Source organism: Microtus ochrogaster (genome assembly GCF_000317375.1).
Source record: "Microtus ochrogaster isolate Prairie Vole_2 chromosome 14 unlocalized genomic scaffold, MicOch1.0 chr14_random_1, whole genome shotgun sequence".
Classification (NCBI taxonomy): domain Eukaryota; kingdom Metazoa; phylum Chordata; class Mammalia; order Rodentia; family Cricetidae; genus Microtus; species Microtus ochrogaster.
The window spans coordinates 6,364,069-6,386,052 of record NW_004949096.1 but is presented as its reverse complement, the minus strand read 5'-3'; the positions used below and the strand labels follow the sequence as shown (position 1 = coordinate 6,386,052).

The following is a 21,984-nucleotide window of genomic DNA, read 5'->3' as shown; positions in this document are numbered from 1 at the left end:
ACTGAGACAATGGGGATGTTCTATCGGGAACTCACCAAGGCCAGCTGGCCTGGTCTGAAAAAGCATGGGATAAAACTGGACTTGCTGAACATAGCGGACAATGAGGACTACTGAGAACTCAAGAACAATGGCAATAGGTTTTTGATCCTTCTGCATGTACTGGCTTTGTGGGAGCCTAGGCAGTTTGGATGCTCATCTTACTAAACCTGGATGGAGGTGGGAGTTCCTTGGACTTCCCACAGGGCAGGGAACCCTGATTGCTCTTCGGGCTGAGGGGGGGGGACTTAACTGGAGGAGGGGGAGGGAAATGGGAGGCGGTGGCGGGGAAGAGACAGAAATCTTTAATAAATAAATAAATAAAAATTAAAAAATTCAAGTGTTCTAGGCATAGTGACCTACACCTTTAATCCCAGCCACAGGGAAGCAAAGGCAGGTGAATCTCTGAGTTCAAGGTCAACCTGGTCTACACAGCGAGTTCCAGGATAGCCAGAGTTCCAGGATAGCCAGGACTGCACAGAGAAACCCTCAAAAAGCAAAATAAACAAACAAAAAATAACAAGATAGCTTAGCAGGAAAAGGTGCTTGCTGCCAAGCCTGATGAACTGAGCTCATAGCAGAAAGCTACTCCTTCAAGTCATTCAATGAGTTCCCATGGCACTAATATGCCCCCTCACACTTAACTAATTTATTAGTGTAGTAATAAAATGACCTCATTGTGTGCTCTTAATAAGACAAGGTAAATCACAGATTTATTTTCAAGGTTACAAAGATATCACATGGCAAGAACCAGAAAAGGTGAGAAAGACCTAGCAAAAGACAGAAGCCCACATGAGATACCAATACTAAAGATAGAGCTTCAACTGTCTATGAAATATTCTACCTCTCATGCTCAGCAGCAAACAGACCCCTATCTGTACTCACACACAACCATGCACACACAGAATAAAACTGTATCAGGCACAGACTGCACCTTGCCACAGGTCTTATATTGGGAATATATTTCTAAACTACAGAAATGGGAATACAGCTCAATGGTAGAGTATTTGCGGAGCACTCAAAAGGCTCTAGGGGTCAACAATTCCCAGCACTACAAATTAAGAAAAAAAAATTTAAACAATTTCTGAGTTAATCATAGTAGCACAGACCTGTAATCCCAGCACTTGAGAGGTAGTAGCCAGAGGATGGGAATTCAAGGTCATTCTAGGCTATATAGTTAGTTTAGGGCCAATCTGGACTACCCAAGACCCTGTCTTAGAAAACACTAATAATAAAGCAAGGCATGATGGCCTTCCCCTTTAATTCCAGCACTCTAAAAACAGAGGCAAGCTGATCTCTGATACCAAGGCCAACTAGGTCTACATAAGAAGTTCTAGGCCAAACTAAGCTACCTAGTGAGAGCCTGTCTCAAAAAACAAAACAAAACAAAAAGAAAAACAAAAAAAAACCTAGTAATAAGCAAATACACACACATTAACCAACTATAATAAGAATACCAAGAATATAGAAACACAGATAATAGTTACTTCATAAAGTAGAATATGAAGTTTGTTAATAAGCATGACATATGTAGTGGTTATATGGGTGTGTTCACATTATAAAACTTAACAGCCAGGCAGTGGTGGTGCATGCCTTTAACCCCAGCAGTCAGGAGGCAGAGGCAGGCAGATGTGCCTCCTCTAACCTACAGAACTAGTTCAAGAACAGCCAGGGCTACACAAAGAAATCCTGGGGTGGGGTGGGGGGGAGGTTAAGTAGCACTGGAGAAGGCTCTATGGTTAAGAGTACTTGCTATTCTTGCAAAGGACCTAGGTTTCATTCCCAGCACCCACACTGCAGCAAACAACTGTCTGCAACTCCAGTTTCAGAGGATTCTACATCCTCTCCCCTTCTTCTGGCCTCCAAAGGCACTGTATGCACATGGTGTGTAGACACATATGCAAGAAAAATTCCCTACATAAAAATAAATCAGGAAAGCTGGGCCATGGTGGTAGCGCACACCTTTAATCTCAAACTCGAGAGGCAGAGAGGCAGGTGAATCACTGAGTACAAGGCCAGCTGGTGTACAAAGAGAGTTCCAGAACAGTCAGGGATACACAGAGAAACCCTGTCTTGAAAAAAATAAAAATACACAAATATAGAAATGAAAAAATTAGTGGATGCATTATTCCAGGACGGATGTTGCACAGCCGCACTCACTCTCACTGAGACAGTTCTGACTGAGTTCACGCAAACTCACCTGCATTATGCTGACTGACATGGCTCTGAAAAACAGCAGCAGTAAGCCACCAAGCATGGGAGACCCTGACACTGTACCGTCGCCACTAGATACTATTTTCATATAGCCTCCACTCTTCTACGTGGCTCCTGCTTATGACATGCATGCAGTGTTCCAACACACTAAGAGCTTTATCTGTATTTTGAATTAATTTTCACAAATTGATTTAAATTAATTTCACAAAGTAGCTATTAACATTTTCAAGATGAGTAAACTGAGGCTCAGAAAGGTCAGTAACTTGCTGCAGGTAACACAGTAAACCCAGAACCATAAGCATGTGGATTAATACAGTAACATAATTTCCTGTCCTTAGCCCCATCAATCCTACGTTTCTGTTCTGTTTCATGACTTAAATTCTGCCCCTGTCTGAAAAGAGAGATGAACTAAGACAATAAATTATGAGAATATAGTTTTAATGCATTATTAGAATAGAGTTATACACCTTTATAACCTTAAATTTGACATGTTTCTTAAATTTTAAGACACAAGCATGGACAAGAAAAGAAAAAATAGAAAACTAAACTTTATTAAAACAAAAACTTTTGTACACTACTGTCTGGAGAGGGCCTAAAGAGATGGCTCAGCGATTAAGAACCCTTCTTGGTCCTCCAGGGCACCTAAGTTCAGTTCTCAGCATGCTCTCAGGTAGGTTCACAACCACCTATAACCCTGCTCCAGGAGACGCATACCTGCTTCTAGCCTCTGTGAGCAAGCCGTGAAGGACAAGCCAGTAAGCAACTCTCCTCCTACCCTCACCATCAACTCCTGCCTCCAGGTTCCTGCCTTGACTTCCCTCAGTGAAACTATAAAACGAAACAAGGTGCAGGGCGGTGGTGGCACACACCTTTAATCCCACCACTCGGGAGGCAGAAGCAGGCAGATCTCTGTGAGATTGAGACCAGAGCAAGTTCCAAGTCAGCCAGGGCTACACAAAGAAACCCTACCTGCAGGAAAACAAAACAAAAACAAAAACAAAAACAAAAAACCTTCCCAAGTTGCCTTTGGTCATGGAGCTTTATCACAACAGAAACACTACTAAGGAACCTGGGGACATAGCTCTATGTACTTGCTTAGCACATGCAAAGTCTTAGGTCTAGTCCCTACCATGGGAAAACGGGGCTAGAGAAGTTACTGGAGCTACAAACGAGGCAATATGCCTTATAAAAATGGAAGGGGAAACTTATTAGGAAAACAAGAAATAAATACTACATGAGAAAATGGAATTTTTACGGGGCTGGAGAAATAGCTAAGTGGTTGGGGGGGGGGGGGACCACTGATCTTCCAGAAGACTTGGGTTCAATTCCCAGCACTCATGTGGCAGCTCACACCTGTCGGTAATGCCAGTTCCAAGGCTTCTGACATCCTCAGACATACATGGAGGCAAAACACCAATGATCATAAAACAAAAATAAATTTAAAAAAAAGAAACCCTAAGACACACATAAAAATAAATCCAAAAAAATTTAAAGAAAAAAAAATTACAGTACAGAGGTCCAGACCAGAACAAGACATAGAAAAAGGTGGCAAAATAACACGTGGGAATATATCAAGTTAAATTAATAGGATCTGCTCACTTGATGATTACAAACACAGTAGGGGAAAGTGACACTAAGAGCTGCTTTTAACACCGAATAACCCAGAAAATGGTTCCTTAGTGCTGACCTGTGATACGGGAGGACGAAAAGATGCTAACACTGATTGTACCTGAGGATGGCGACACCTTTCTAAGATTATTCAACAACAGTCAGAAGGGGAGACACGGTTAGAAAAGAGTCTCCCACTTAAAGACATGGATCTTCCAAAGGAGGAAAGCAACCAACAGTCAGTCCTACATGGCTATGGCACCCATAATTCACACAGTGACATCACGGCACAACAACCCTAAAGGTGAAGAAGTGGCTTGCACACGTTTAGAAGTAACCAACAGCTCTAATCAGATTTAAAAGAGGAACAGTCATACCTGGTACTAAAAACCTACTAAAAACCTAGTTAATGACCCAGGCCTAGTGGAGGTATAGACCTTTGAGGAGAACCTACAACCACCACTGTACTAAGTCAGCATAATCCCTAACTGCTTTCTAAATATTTGTCCTTATGTCCACAGGTAAGTGTAATCCTCACACCTCATCATGGAAACTTCTCTTTGCAACAGAGACCATTACAGAAAGTCACAACCAAACAAAAGGCTGGGTTGCGGAGCCCAGTCCCAACTGACACGTCTACAAGCAACTCCCAAACCTAAAGCTCAGGGAACATTGCCGAAGGAGAGATGGAAAGATTTTGAGAGCCAGAGAACCAGAGAGTTTGCTGTGTGTGAGACTGCGTCTTCTAAGTGACATCAGAAGCTATTATTAACATGAAGCTGCACAAGGACAACAACAGACATGCCAAAGTGGTGGGGGGGGGGGAGATGAAAAGGTCAGGACCGTACACAAAAAGAACTACAAACAACTAAGAATGCTGAGAGCAGTCTTCCCAGGGAAGAACACAGCAATGGTTATCCTATACCAAAGGGTTAGCCTTGAAAACATACATACAAAAAAACATTACATAGACAAAGCAGGTTATATTCAGAAATATATATGTATATAAACACATATATATGCAAGTAACAACAATCAGTGAAAAGGAGGCCATGAATTTAAAAGAACAAGGAAGGATATGTGGGAGGGTTTGAAGGGAGGAAAGAGAGAATGATGTAATTATAATCTCAAATATAAAGTATTGTTTTTAAAAAAGTCCTAGGGAAGACAAGATCGTCATGAAGTCATAGAAGAGGGGAGAGAAGGAACAAGAAAGCCTGTCAGAGAAGTGAAAAGACAAACCTAAAGGCACGACATCAGGAAGTACAAAGTCTCAGGAAGACCCAACAGTCAACAGCAGCTGAGCCGTCAGAGGGGCTTAGAGAGCCGAAGAGGAGGCCACTGTGTTTGGTCAAATCCATACCCTCCAGTAGAGGAGCTGCAGGAAGAAAGGCGCGCTCCCTGAAGGGGGGTGGGACACGAGAAGGAACACTGAGCTCAAACCGCAGCTCTGTCGTTTGGAGGCTTGAGTCAGACTGTTGTTCAACACATCTGAATCTCAACTTCCTAGTCATAAAATGCAGACATTATTACTATTTTTATAGCTAAGGCCAGGGGAACTGTGGAGACTCTAGCACAGTGATGAGGACAAAGCAGTCAGTAAATTTCATTATTTCATTTTATACACGTGTTCCCTGCATTTCAAAAAGTACCTACTAATATAATGATACATGACACAGAACTCGGATCTACATTTTTAATGCTGCAAAAGTGACTAAAACATTTCAAAAATTCAGTAGAGTCTGTCTACTGAACCCACTCTTATGAAAATTAGAAGTTACCTCCTTTCTAAAAAAGACTTCTAGGCAAGAAGAGAAGAGAAGGAGGTAAGGGTTCTGGTGCATCCTAGAGCTCAGTATGCAGCTGGATGATGTGGAATTTCTGGTCCTCCTGCCTCTACCTCCTGGCTGCTAAGATTACAGAAGCCAATTACACCCAATACATACAATGCTGGAGACAAACTCAAGGCCTCCTGCATGCGAGGCAAGCACCTTACGAACTAAGTAAACTAATCCTAATCCTAATCCTAAAATGCCATTTTCATGTTATAATTAAACTCACTGAACAGCTTAATATTTAGGAAGGAGCAAAATGTACATATGCACTGTACTAACAATCTTCCCCATTAGAATGTGAAAGTATCCTTGTAAGAATGCAGGGTCACAGGATCCGTCTGACATTATCTGAAGATTATATCCGTGTAATAGGATTGTTTTAAATAAAGGGTAAACATGTTCTATAAAATTATAAAATAAAATCACAAGGTAAAGGGATAAAAATGTTCCTATTTGCTACATTCTTACTAGCGTTTAAAAACTAGCATGTGGCTAGAGATGGCTTAGCAGCGCAGAGCGCCTCCTGCTCTTGCAGAGGACCTGAGTTCAGTCCCCGACTCCCACACTAGCTAGCTAGCTCACAGCTACCTCAACACTAGTTCCCACCTCTGACACCTCTGGCACCTCTGGCACCTCTGGCCTATGCAAGCACCTGCATTCACATGTACATACTCCAACACAGATACAGAAGAAAAGTAAAATAAAAATAAAATCCTTTTTAAAAACTTTCAGAGTTCAAGGCCAGGTTGCTCTACCAAGTGAGTTCCTGGACAGCCAGGGCTACTCAAAGAAACCCTGTCTCAAAAAGCAAAACAAAACAACAAACAAACAAACAAAAAAAAACCCAGCAAGCAAAAACTTTCATAATTTAAAAATATTAAGTGAAATGATTTTAACTTCAGATAAATAAATACAATTTTTATAGTGCTGCGCTTTCTCACAAAAGCAACATTTTTTTCTATTTAATGTCAAAGCTCAGCACATACTGGAGTCTGTTTCCTAAGTAACAGAATCTCACCTCACAGCTGATACCTGAATTATTCACCAGCACATAACGGGCACTCTTCCACAGTAACACACTTGTTGTTAATAACAGTCAGGGCACTAAATTCCAGCCAGAGGAAGATGCTGAAGACACAGAAATAAATAGGCATCTGTGCTCATGTGTACAGAAGCTGACATCTAACCCATGTCCTCACTACAGTCCACTGCCAATATACATCAGGAGGCTATGGACCTTTGCAGCAGAGCTAGACAGTCCAAGGGAAAATACTGACAGCCTTTCAAATCAAAAGCTTCTACTGAATAGAATAAAAGGCCATCATAAGTCTTTAACCTATGAGTAACTATAATAGGTACTAACAGGTTTAGCATACAGCCTTCCAAGCCTGAGAGGACGTGACTAATCAGTCTAGCTTACATGGCATTACATTTATTATTTATTTATAGCTACCATGTACAGAACTAAACTCAACTGTGATGAAGCTTTAAAAACTGATTTTGTCATATTCTAGACAGTAGTACTACTGTGCGTGTACACTAATACACACCTATACGACACAAGGGCAGTAGCAGTTCCTTTACCTGTCTATGTAGAAGCTAACATTAAGCTAATACACACCTATACGACACAAGGGCAGTAGCAGTTCCTTTACCTGTCTATGTAGAAGCTATATTAAGTAGCTTCCTCATTCATAAAGTACATCAGTCGATGACAGAAATTAAAATTCAGAGTTCCACTGTCCTTGTTCTGCACCAATTCTATCATTATTTATTCATTTTACATCTGGTCACTGATAGCCTTTTTTATGCACAAGACTACCATTATATAAAAGTAATTCAGGAATCATCATACAGGAGTTCAGTGTGAATTATAAAACAACAATGAGGGGGCAAGATTACATGGGAAGGTTATCATTTTTGTCTCATCTCTGGAAATAGCAAACACTAACTGCAACATTAATCACAATGCTCTTTTCAAATGAACAGCATTTAGGACATGGCCAATTCATTCTTCTTTCGATGGCGTTTAGTCCGTTACATACAATACCAAAATAGATACTGTCTAAAATATTTTCCACAGCACAGACCCCAAGAACAGTGCTCTAAGCAAGGTAAAAATAATGTACCAGGTTCTAACAATTCAATATTTTAAGAAAAATAAATATATACACACTGAATCTGTTCACTGGTCAGTATTCTTTTTTGTTTTTGATTTTTTGAGACAGGGTTAGTCTGTATAGCCCTGGCTGTCCTAGAGCTTCATCTGTAGACCAGGCTGGCCTCCAAGTCACAGAGGTCCACCTACCTCTGCCTCCCAAGTGCTGGTTCCAGTTTTTTTTTAACCATAGCTGTCATTTATTTTACAGCTAATATCCACTTATGAGTGAGTACATTCCTAATGTTTATCTTCCTCGGTCTGGGTTACCTCTCTCAGGATAATTGTTTTCTAGTTCCATCCATTTGCTAGTATTCATATTGTGAGCAAAAATATTTGTCTTTTATGAACTCAAAATGTGTTCAATGTCTGCTGATTAGAGAATTTGAACAATGAAAGAAGCCTGGAAACAAAGAGCCCACAAGCTAACAAAGATGTCCAGCATCAGAAAAATTTGAGTCCAACCCTAGTAAAAGAGAGAGAGCACTTCCCAGGCATCAGACAGAAGACAAGAGTCTGGAGAGATGGCTCAGCAGACAAGAGCACTGCTTACTCTTCCAGAGGACACAGGTTCAATTCCCTACCCACGCTCACAAACACCTCTAACTACAGTTCCAAGAATCCAATCCTCTTTTGGCCTCCTTAGCAGCAGGCATGCGCCAGATGCACAGATATGCTTGCAAGCAAAAATACCCAACACAGAAAATAATAAGACTTTTTTAAAAGATTAAAAAAAACTCACAAGAATCAGTAAGGATGAGGAAAAGCTGAATTCCTGATACAGTACAGATTAAAATTCTAAAATGTTATGGAAACAACATGGGGGACCCTCAAAAACTACAAAACAAAGGGCTGGAGAGATGGCCCAGCAGTTAAGAGCACCTGCTGCTCTTCCAGAGGACCGCGGTTCAATCCTAGCACCCACAAGGCACCTCACAACTGTCTATAACTCCAGTTCCTGGGTATTCGACACCCTCACACAGACATAGATGTGGGAGAAACACCAATGCTCATTAAATAAATATAAATAAATCATTTTTTAAAAATTTAAAATAAAGCTGGGCAGTTGTGGCGCACCTTCAATCCCAGCACTCAGGGAGACAGAGGCCAACCTGGTCTACAGACAGGTTCCAGGACAGCCAGAGATACCCAGAGAAAGCCTATCTCAAAAAAAAAACTAAAATAGAATCACAGCATGAACGGAGCAACTGAAGGGGAATCTTGAGAGACAGCTGCACCACCGCAGTCCTAGCGACACTACTCACAGCGGCTGCAGAGATGAGCTTTCCAGGAGTCCAGGTCAGAATGAGAACAGTGGTAATGGGAACAGGGGTTATAGGGTCTTGTTTAAAGAACACATTTGGGATGCGTAAGATGAAATTCTCTAGCGAACAATATGAACATACTGAATACTGTGAACTATATGCTTGAAGAGGGTTGGATGGCAAATACGTATTTGTCAAAAAAAAAAAAAGAGAGAAATATTTTTCAGAATAAAAATCTTTTTTGGGCTCCTGAGATGGCTCGGTGGGTAAAGGCACCTGGCACCAAGGCTTACAGTCCCTAAGACCCACACGGGAAGAAGAACCAACCCTCTAAGTTACCTCCTGACCTCCACTCACACTGTGCCACAACCCGACCGCCAACAAAAAAGTGAATGTAATAAATAATAATAGAAATCAATCATAACTTTTGTATGGAGCATGGCAAAACATGTTTGTAATCATAGTACTAGGGTGCTGAGGCAGAAGAATTACTGAGAGTTCAAGGCCAGCCTTGGCTACATAGCAAGAACAAGTAATAACAAAAAATAATTATATTTTAAAAAGTGAATACTAATATTAAAATGTTAGCACAAAAGGGCTGGAGAGATGGCTCAGTGGTTAAGAGCACTTGTTCTGGCAAAGAACATCAGTTCAATTCCCATCACCTACATGGTAGCACACAACACCAGTTCCAGGTCATCCAACAGACACACGTAGTACACACATATGTGTGCAGGCAAACTGCCCATACATGTAAAGTAAAATAAATAAAAATCTAAAAGAGAAATCCCCATAAGCTCTGTTTAAAAAAACAAAGCTGTGTGCCAGGTGATCCATGCCTTTAATCCCAGCACTCTGGATGCAGAGGCTGGCGGATCTCTGAATTCAAGGCCAGCCTGGTCTACAGATAGGAGTTCCAGAACAGCCAGGAATACACGGGGAAACAAAAATAAATAAATGAATGAATGAAGGAACTAAATAAAAATTTAAAGTGTCAGTTCAAGAGGGCAAGAGAGTTTACAAATGTAGTCTTCCTGTTTTCCTAACACAAAGGAACAATACTGACCAAGTGTGTCCAAGGCAGAACATATATAGAAAAGGATTAAGTAATTAAAAATAATTCCAAACTGTAGTTTTTTAGAACTATCACATCCAAGGCCAACAAGATGGTAAAGGTACAAAAAGATGCCTAGGCTACTACATCAACACAATCCTCACCTACTAAGCACTGCCCCCAACTTCAAAACATATATTATCATTCAGAAGGTCTAAAATTTGCTGAGCATAGGAAATGAGCATGACTCCAATCTCAGTACTCAAGAGATGGAGGTAGGTGAATCAAGAGTTCAAGCTTCAGTTACACAGTAAGGTAAAAATCAGCCTGGGCTATATAAGACTGCTCAAGATTAAGATAGCTCCCAGTAGCTGGGTAGGAAAGCTGTGATAAAAACTTTATATATTCGGATTATAACAATAATGCTTTAAAATAGCAACCACAGCTGGGTATAGTAGTGCATGCCTTTAATCCCAGCATTCTAGAGGCAGAGACAGGCAGATCTCTGTGCATTTAAGACCAGCCTAGTGTACAGGGTTACATAAGGAGACTGTGTGTGTGTGTGTGTGTGTATGTGTGTGTGTGTGTGTGTGTGTGTGTGTGAGAGAGAGAGAGAGAGAGAGAGAGAGAGAGAGAGAGAGAGAGAAACTCAACGTGCCAGAACCAGATGTACCAGCATGTATCCATGTCTTTATTATACAGACCTGTAGAAATGTAGAGCATAAACACACACCACATATTTTCTAGTTTTACCATGAAAAGGGCATGAGAAAGCACTGATACTCGCATATCAATAAGTACAGTTACATTAGCATACAGATCTTTTTGCTAAATAACCATTCTCAAATAAAGAAATTGAGCAGACAGTGGTTATCTATGCCTTTAATCCCAGCATTCAGGACAAACGACAACTTTCAGGAGTCTTCTTCAGCTTTTAGATGGGCTCAGTAACCCAAGCCAGGTTCAAGTACCCACTGAACCATCCTGCTGACCCAAAAATGTTCTTGTATCTAGGAAATATACACAGAACTATTTAGAGGTAAAGGGGCTTTGTTATCTGAAACTCTGTGTGTGTGCACACATGTGAGCGTGCATGTGTGTGTGTCTGTGTACAGAAAAATGTGTGGGAAAACTAAGGAGGTAAAATGGTAGTATTTTATATGTCTAAAACTATTTCAAACTAAAAAAATTGAAAAAATATAAAAGAAAGAAACCACCCTTTCTATTAAGCTCTTGTTTTTTACAATTCAGGCTGGGGTTGTTTTTGTGCTAGTCCAACGCACGCTGCACAAGGCATCCCACTCTACAGGCACTAGGTATTTTGGGAAATAGTCCTAATCATTGACAATGTTACAATTTCTATTCCTATATTATTTTCACTGGTAACATATCTTTTTAGATTTCCAACCATTCATGATCACAAACATATGATGTTGTATCTCTAAAACTCAATAAAAAGAAATAAACTGCTGATACTTGCTACTCATCCACGCTACAACATGATGAAACTTGATTGGAGGTCGATGGGGCAGGGAGATGAGAAGGTTGGAGAAAATGGCTGAGGGAGTGTTCTTTGGAGGATTGATTCACCAGTGTAGGGTTATGACTATAATCAAAGTGCTAGAGTTGTATGCTTTAAATGATTTAAGCTCAAGGCCAGTCTGGGCTACAGATTAAGGTCCCAGCCATCCTAGGCTTATATAGGAAGACTTTATCCTCCCACTCTCCAATATTCCAGAGAGAGACAGAGAGAGGGGAGAAACAAAGCAGAGTTAAAATTGCTTTGAAAACAACAATGAGACAGTATAGCAGTAGCTACTCTAAAGTAACCCAAGCCAGGCTTGGGGGCATGCACTCAGCTCTCAGGAGGCAGAGGACAGTCATAAGCTTATAAGGCCAGCCTAGTCTACATAGAGAATACCCAGGCCTGTAGACAGACAGACAGACAGACAGACAGATAGATACTAAATAAGGTAACCTATATAATAAAGTATCAATCATTATGGTTCTTTGTATATGACTTAATTTTGATATAGGAATTTTACCTTTGATACTTCTTGGTCCAAGAAGAAATGAGATGTAGATATGCCCTAAAGAAGAACTGATATCTAATTTTCATCATTCTATCTTTCTGTACTATGTCAAGAATAACAACAAGCCTCCCAACCTACCCCAAGTTGGGGATAGAACCACAACAAGGTCAGAGGCCTCACTGAGTTATACCCTCATTCCTACAAAGCAGGCTTTACTTCTACCACCAATTAGTAATACAGTAAAAATATATGTGTATATAATATATATATATATATGTTATATATACATATATATAATAGCATATAACCTGTTAAGCAGGTTACTTTATAGCCCACTTTCCTGTCTCTGCTCTGAAATAGCTGAGACCCACAGGCTAAAATTCTATATTTAAAAAAGGGAAAAAAGAAAAAAAAGAACTTCATGACCTGAATATTGCCACCACACCTCATAAATACAGCACCTTCTGCTGCTAAACCTTTCCACATTCAAAAGCCCTACGTGTTCTTGACAGAAACCACGCTCAGGCAGCTGAATTTAGAACATGCTGACCTTGAGCAAATCAATGCCCTTAGCATGTACTTCTGGCTTCCATCACTGCAGGAGCTAGACAGCCTCACCATCTATAGTAGTCAACAACCTCTGGTCACTACGCCTGTCTATTTTAAGATATCCCTACTACATTCGTGTTGCACAGTTCAAACGGGTACCACATGAATCTGTGTCTAGATGTAATCATTTACCTTAGAAACTAGGATGCACCTATAGTGTCCCTACCTTAAAATACTCATTATGCTTCCATTTGTTAATCACACAGTATCTAAGTGACCTTGTCATAAGCTAAGACAGAAACAGCAGGGATCAAATGATGTGCAACTTTTGAAATAAAGTAATAGCTAGCTGCCATTTTCATGCAAAAATATGCCAGACATTAGGACAGTACCTAATTAAGAACTATATTATATTTATGCTAATCTATCTACTAATCATTATTATAATATTTACTAATTATTCTACCTCTTAAATCTAACTGTCACCAAGTTCATTTTCAGTTTTTTATCAATGCAGAATCATCCAAAACATAGGCGTCAGCTTTTGTTTAGTGAATACAAATTTCGTATTTTTTTAAATTCTAAACACAGAACCTGTGACTAATCTTAGTTCTGTGCAACTTCTGGAAGCCAGGTAAATAACCCAAAATTTATAAATAAACAGAATGGAAATTATACTTAGCTATTATTCATAATTTTATTCCATTCTTAACACACAGGCTAATATTTATGGAAAGGCCTAATGCTAGAAAACAGGATCATAAAACATTTAGCATTTTTAGATTGATTTTCAAATGAGTCTCTTTACTCTTTTGAAACTTTTAATAAACCAACAGAAATCCTCAAGTATAAAAAAAATGGGCTAATGTTTCTGCTGTTGTATGTTCTCCTCCTAAACACTTCAGTCATGAAAAGGAGGCTAGACATCACACAGCACAGAGTCTGACATGGAAATAACGCAGGACCCAAACAGAATGAAGTCATTTCTAACAAGTGAACTAATAATAATAGGGCCCAGGCAGCTGGAACTGAGTTTATATCATACACTAGCTGGCCAGGCAAAGCTCGGACGCACAGTCTATGACGTACAAAGGATACGAGGAGGAAGAGGCACGATTCTTTTCATGCAATTGAGTAAGATTTTAAAATCATTTTTCCTGGGGGGAAAAAAATCAGCTAAAATTGAATCTTACATTTCAATAAACTAGGAAAAAGAAAAGAGGGTTTAGGAGGACAGAGGATCAAGTAAATCTAATTATGTGAAAATAAGTAAGGTCTGCCACCCTGCTGCAACAGCAAATTCCCCATTGGTTACTGAAAAAGTGTTTTTAGTGTGTGTGTGTGTGTGTGTGTGTGTGTGTGTGTGTGTGTGTGTTCTGAGACAGTCTCACTGTGTAGCCCAGGCTGGTCTCCAGCTCAGAGAGACCCTCCTGCCTCTGCCTCCCCATTACTGGATTAAAAATATGTACCTCCAAATCTAACATCTAAACAGTTTTAAGAGTGGTATTCTGAACTATAATACTAGAAATAATGCCATCTAAAATATACTAAGGATCAATCAGACTACATTTCTAATTCCTAATACTTATATCAGTACATTTAATTATAACTAAATTACATGATCATGGCATCCCTTCTGATAACTTACTAATAACAAGGCATACAGAGTTGATATTTGTAGATGACCAGCTTACTTCTTCTTATTTGTGCAAGGTATTACAGAAGACTAATCAGGAAAATCAGAAGTAGTACAAAGGCAGATGAGATACCAAAAACAACTATCCCCTTGTTGGGTCAAAGTTTATAACCCACATGACATAGCAACCTCTGGCCATAAACTGCATTTCCATCTATTCAGTAACTGACGAACGACCACCCCTGCTGCCAGTACCGCCCCTGTGTTTGCTCCCACTGTGTCAGCAATCATGGCGTTATAGAGGACAAAGAAATATCTCAGCATTCATGCTGAAATGTAAGTAACTTACTCCCCAGTTTATGAACTGGGAACTCAAATGATGAATTCAAAGGCATTTTCATATTCACAATGAAACTTTTGCTGTTTTGAACCTTATTCAGCATGAGCTAGCCTCTGAGACTACAGTACTTCAGGCTAGCATTACACTAATCTTGACATTGTAGATCTCTGTCAATAGCTGCATGGAAATTATTTTTGTCTTCAGTTTCTCCCACAAACAGCACTAACACTAAGGCAACATTACTCATAGCACAGACATAGAAAAAACTCATGGCAGCTATGTAAATACATGTGAATCTTAATCATTAGTCAGAAAAATGGCCTGACCTCCTAATTTCTATAATGTCTTTATTAAATTACTTCTCCAGGACTAGCGATGGCTCAGCAGGCAAAGGCATTTGTCACCAAGTCTGATGACCTGGGTTCAATCTCAGGAACCCACATGGTAGACAGAGAAGACCAGAGTCCCACAGTTGTCCTTAGACTTTACATATGCACCACAGCATGTGCACACACAACTAAAAATGTAAAGAAATCATCTTTCTCAATCACTGGAATGCTCCAAGAATATACAAAAACTACGAAACTACTTTCAAACAACATTTTTAAACATTTAAAGACTTGCAATTATAATCTTATTTGTATGGCATTCTTTCCTATCTTCTATTAATAATAAAACAATAACCAGATGTCTATAGCATGGAACTAGTAGATTTCTATTATCCCTGAAGCAATTTTATACCTGGGTTTTTCACATCTTTTTAAAACTTCAAACCTAAATAGACCTTACTGATTTCCTTATTTAACCAAAGCAGTCTCTCATCACATACTCCTATCAAATGTCACTTAGCAGAAACTCAGCAATTGTTAAACAGTTAAAAAGCAGTTGTTGCCTACCTGTAGTACCGAGATTGTAGATACGTTGAACAAACAGTCTTTGATACATGGCTGGCCGACCCAAAGTCTATCACTTTAACCCTGTATGGCTGTCGAACAGGATCCACCAACATAATATTCTCTGGTTTGAGGTCAGCATGAATTAAACCAAGACTTTTTAACTTCTTCAGTGCAGTAGCAACTTGCTGAAGAACAGGTCGGATCACCTTCAGGGGTAGGGGACTGAATTTATTCTGCTTCAGAAAGTCGTACAGGTTTTGTTCCAGCATCTCAAAGACCAGGCAGGTATGGCTGCGGTGCTGGAAGCACTCGTAGGCCCGCACGAAGTTGTACTCATCAGCGTTCTCAGTACTGAGTCTTGCTAATATGCTCACTTCTATCTGCCCTTGGCGTGCGTAAGAAGGGTGGTTCTTCAAAATTTTGATTGCTACAATTTCATTTGTCCCTCTCTTCCAGCATTTAACAACCTGGCCAAAAGTGCCACGACCAAGAAAATCAAGGACTTCATATGTGTTCTTCATGGAGCATAAGACTTCATGCTGTACTAACTGATAATCGCCTTCTCCGCTGGTACAGTTCTGTTTCGATCCGGTAGTCGTCGTCACAACTGTCACTGGATTTCCCATGTTGGTTTGCAACATTGCAGGAAGTATGGACAGCTCATCGACAATCTGCATTGCGCCGCTGTGATTATCCAACTCCTCACTCTTGCGCTTCAATCCACATCGCTGGGGACCTTCTAGGAAATGTAACCTGTTTCTCCAGACCACGGTCCGAGGTGTCTCTACTCCAGCTTGCTGCGCTTGAGCTATGACCTTTGTAGCACCGGCAGTGTCTTTGACAACAACGGCTCCTGCCTGCAATGAAAAGCTGTGTCCTCGAGGTCTAGTAAATGGTATCTTTGTCTGAAAAGCACTACCCTTCGTGGAAGGATGAGAGTTTCCAAAGTTTCTACCATTCACATAGGTCTGTGGATAGTTTCTCTCCTGGAAAACACAACTGCTTGGCTCTACTTTGAGTTTCTTCACACTACAGAAGGCACTTGACTGAGTTTGATAAACATATGGTGGGTAGACCAAGACTTGTGAGGCCATACCTGCAGAAAGAAGAAGAAAATGTTAATCAAAAAAATAGGTTTTCCTCAACTTTAAGCTGTAAAAAAAAAAAAAACTTTTAGGATCAAATTCATAATTGCTAAAATAATAGTAATTTAAAATTTCATTAAGATTTTTGCCTTGGGAGGAGATGAGATCTTCGGTATCTCCACATTAGTTCTCAAGACCTCAGCTAGTGGGGGAAATACTTTCTGAACAGCTATGCTGACCAACATACACAGTAGAAACTGCACCAACCATTTCCTCACAAAAGAAATAGTACAACCCCTTAAACAAGTGGTGCAGGTGTGGCAAAAACAAAATACTCTCTCAACAAAATAGGACTTATGAGCCATCAGCTAGGAGGCAGTTCAGGGTTAGGAGCACTTGCTGCAAAGAATGAGGACCGGAGTTCAGAGCCCCGTACCCACGGAAAGTTGGGTGTGGTCCCATGCATGGCCATAATTCCAGTATTGAGAACAGAGACACGAGGACGTGGGGCTTGCCGGCATCCAGTCTTGCTAAAAACTGGGAGCTCCAGGGCTAGCCTCAAAGGAACAGGTAAAGGGTGGCAGGAGACACCTGCACAGCCTCTGGACTCTACATGCTCACTCAAAGGAACAGGTAGAGGTGGCAGGAGACACCTGCACAGCCTCTGGACTCTACATGCTCACACTTCACACACTCAATGAAGCGGCCAACACAGTCTACAACCAGGTAGAAACGACTATGTGTGCTTTAGTATACACACACACACAAGGATTAAAGGGCCATTCTTTTCATGGACAGCTCTGACCCTATATTCTACTTGCCAAATACAATAGCCTACATCTTAAAGAGCATTCATTACACTACAAAGACAACTTAATGGCTTTCTATCCAGTTTCTTTCATGTTGCCTAAATTCCCAGACACTACCTGGATTTCTATGGACTTTGGTCTGACCTTATCTAACAGTCATGGAGTGCACAATGACTCTGTAAATAGTATCTGTCTCCAGTACAACACAGATACAAAAGGGGATTTAACATGTTACTGGCACAGCTGACTTTCTCCCTTATGAGCTGAGAATTCATGTAATATACAATCCAGCAACTGCTAATCCATGTATACAAACTTAAGACACACACACAACAAATCCTCAGTACCACAGCTTAAAACACATTAATTAAAACTATTTAACCTACCCCAACCATTTAGTCTATCACACAACATGTAAAACAAGTGAAAATTACCATCTGACGAAACTTTAATATCCGTGTTCTTCCCGTGCACACAAAGTCCCACTTGTTCCCTTTAGTTATCCCCTTCTTTGTATCGACCCCTGAGCACACTGCAAACTCCTTTAGGGTCTGACCAAAATAATTCACTACTATCCTGCTTGTGTACCACAAACCTTCCAAGAAGAGCTAGGCATTCAGAGATTCAGAACACCCGCCACACACTCTTCTCCTTTAGACTCACTGTACTGTAACTGTCAGTATATATATGTCTTCCACACTAGATCGGAATCAAACTGTCTAGAATGTAAAATTCATGTTCAATAAATTTTGAGTGGTTCTATTAACTTCAAAATAGTTTAGTGGGCTACAGAGATGACTCATTGAGTAAGACCATTTATTTGAGCACAAGCATGAGAACCTGAGATCAATCCAAACACTCATGTAAAAAGCTAACGGAGACCCTGTCTCGAAAAACCAAAAAAAATAAAAATAAAAAAAAAAAAAGCTAACGGAGAGATAGAATGGCTGGGACTTGCTGGCCAGCCAATCTAGCTGACTCTGCAATCCCCAAGCGGTTAATGAGACCCTGTGTCAAGGAGTAAGAAGACACTTACATCCTCCTCTCACCTACACATGCACACAGTCACGAGTACACACCCATACATGCATATGTACATATGCTACACAAAAATTAACTTTATTCAACCCAATTTTCTCTGGACTGTATTAACTGTGTCACCTCCTATTTCAACGTATCATAACTATCAATTGTTTATCTCAGAAATAATGGATTACATCACAGTATGCAATAGCCACAATATTAAAGATAACAAAGCTAAAAGAATTTTAGAAAGAGCTACCTATGGGAGAATAATTATGCAAATGTTTAATAATGTTTTATAATATTTGGCTTAGTGATCTTGATATCTTTCCAATTTGCTGTTAAGATCATTAAATACCAGTGAGTAAAGGCATTTGCTCCACAAGGCTAGCAACCTTAGCTCAATCCCCAGAACTTACCCGAGCTATATGGAGATAACTAGCTCCACAAAATTGCCTTCTGACCCCCAAGAGAGTCATGGTATGCATGAGAGCACGCACACATGCACACATGCATGCATGCATGCGCGCGCACACACACACACACCATGCATGCACCCACATAATAAAATTTAAAACAAGAAAGAAAACCAAAGCTCAGAGGGACCAAGTAATTGACTTAAGGTCTCAAAACTACGATATAAAGAAAAAGAAGTAAATACACCACAACTGAAATAAAACTTCCAAAAGTTTCTTGTGTTCCACCTACCAGATTCCTAAGTTCCTCATATAAAGTCAGAGACAAACTTCACAGTCAGATGAAGACTTGATATTCAGTAAGTAGAAAATACTGTAACTGAAACTCTAGGATTTAAACCTAAGGAGGTTCATCTGCTTCCTTAAAATGTTCCCGGCACCTGTCCTATATTCCAAAGCTGTGCCAATTCACCACAATTTAAGGCAGAGACTCACGGTGCCAGTGTGACAGGCATGGAGTTTCCAATTTCGATCAGGATGGCAACAAACTCAGAGAAATTCACATGCTTCTGGTTCCCTGGTGCTGGGATCGAACGCCCAGCTAAATTAATGAATCAATACCACACTGAAAAATCTTTCTAGACATATCAAACTCATATATTATGCATTTTTGTAAGGCTGCCCAATCATAGCATCAATGATAACTCTCCTATGATACGCCTAATTTTCAAAATACCTATGTAATTCTTACCCATAAATCCAAAATCAAATATAAAAATCACTTAATACCAATTGCTGTACATACAACTAACCACCATGGAGTCTAAAACACTGCCTTTACACAATACTATGCCTTATTATTTTTCACTGTAATAGGAACCATGTTGCATTCTGGAGCTGTATTATTCATGTCTTTTGCCGCTTGTTCTTATAAGCAGACTAAGGAATAGGTTTTGAAATACTAACCTCTTTGATAGTGGGGGCTGCCTAAAACTATTACTTAGGAGTATAGTAAAGGCTCCTGATGGAGAAGCCATTAAACTTTTATTTCTCAGGCTTATTTGCTTCAGATTCTTTTTGCTTGTAGCTGAGGCTAGCCTAAAACCCACAGCAATCCTCCTGTCTTAGTCCCAAGAAAAGAATTGTAGGTGTATACAACCACACCCAGAGCTCTCATTTCAGGTACTTTGTTTTAAATGTTTACAGTCTCTCAAAATTTGTTTATTAAAACCCTTCCTACCCACCAAGAATCTGGTAGGCTGAGGCAGAGGGATTGACATAAGGTCAAAAAAAGCCTGGTCTAAGAGGGAGACCCTAAATCAAAAATACAATAGAAGGGGCGTTGGTAGCTTATTAGGACATGAGGGCTCCCTTTCATAAACAGAGCTTCTTCAGGGAGCTTCTTTGCCCCTTACCAAGTGAGATCACAGCTAGAAGCTATCTTTGGAGCAGAGAGCAAGCCTTCAACAAACCCCGCATCTGCTTGTATCTTTATCTTGGGACTTTGCAGCCTACAAAACAATGAGCAATAAATCTTCGTTCTTTACAGAATTTTGTGGTAGCAGACTAAATGGACAAGGACATGCATTTTACTCTTCTAACCCTATAGTAAACTTGAAATCCTAACTGAACCCTACTGTCTGTAACAACCCACCAGTAATATATGCAACATGAACATCCACAGACACATGTCTGACCATTGACATGCTCTCCTGGTTTCTTCTTATGCATAATACTGGGTCTACTGAAGAAAAAAAAAAGCAGGATTCAAGACAGAAATACTTTGCTAACATATTCAATTCTTTTAGCTAATAAGAAATTTGTGAAATATTTTCTGCCAAACTTAACTATGCCTTCTGTGTAACAGGGCTAATTAAATAACAAAAGAAATGTAAGAGTCAATAGTTTCTTAGAGCCCCCTCATTCAATTTCCTTCCACCTGTCCAAACCTTCATTTTTGAAACCTCTTCCCTCTTGAAAACCAGTTTTTTATCTATGTCTATATAGATATTATATACTATATAAAGCTTACAATTTTAAGCATTTTCAGTTACTATTTGGCGGCATTAAATACCCCCGATGCTGTATAATTGCACCTCCGTCCTAGCACGGATAATATCCCCCGATGCTGTATAATCACACCTCCGTCCCCGCACCTCCGTCCCCGCACCTCCGTCCCCGCACCTCCGTCCCCGCACCTCCGTCCCAGCACCTCCGTCCCAGCACCTCCGTCCTAGCACGGCCCTCTCTTGCGACTGAAAGTAGGACTCGCGACTCCAGCAACCATCAGTAATTCTCTGTTCTATGAATTTGACTTCAAAATATACCTCATAAATGGTCTCATATTTGCCTTTTTATGACTTAGAATAATGTCAAAGTTCATCCATGTTATAACATGCAACTGATTTTCTTTCTTTGTAAAATTAATCGGTATTTCATGTGTGTGTATATAACATTTTATTCATCCATCCATGGATGGACACTAGAGTTGCTTCTACTTTTGATGTTATTTTACTGCTGTTTGTTATGTGTACCAAGCTGGCCTTCAACTAAGGGCCTAGTTGCCCTTCAGTGTGCTTGCATCTTTCATCTTAACAGCCTATCAACTCCACTCAGGAGGCACAAATAGACATATCTCTTGTGAGTTCAAGACCAGCCTGGTCCAGGACAGCCAGAGAGAGAGAGAGAGAGAGAGAGAGAGAGAGATCACCCATCAACTCTTTCAAATACATTAAAAATAAGTAGACTCAGCAATCAAGAAGCAGAGACAGGTGAATGGATCTCTTCTGAGTTTGAGGTCAGTGTGGTCTACAGAGGTAGTTCTAGGACAGCCAAGACTACACAGGGAAACTCTCAAAAGGGGGGGAGGGGCTGGAACAGGAAATTAAACATGTAATTAAAAGATGCCATGTGAGGTAAATATATGTTGGGTGATAAAACTTTTCCCAGGGAAATGCTATACACCCCAGATAGAAATCAATGACAGACCAAAGAACAGATACCAACAAAGCCCAACTTGGTGAACCA

At 40.1% G+C, this 21,984-nt stretch overlaps 1 protein-coding gene across 1 annotated transcript in view; it reads right to left on the bottom strand.

Annotated features, from left to right (window-relative positions):
- The window catches only part of Hipk3 (homeodomain interacting protein kinase 3), an 88,210-nt gene that overhangs the window by 43,232 nt on the left and 22,994 nt on the right, over nt 1-21,984 (bottom strand). Inside the window, exon 2 of the mRNA XM_026787847.1 lies at nt 15,625-16,720. Within this exon, the coding sequence (XP_026643648.1) occupies nt 15,625-16,718 (1,094 nt within the window). The 5' untranslated portion in view covers nt 16,719-16,720. The remainder of the gene's footprint in view (nt 1-15,624; nt 16,721-21,984) is intronic.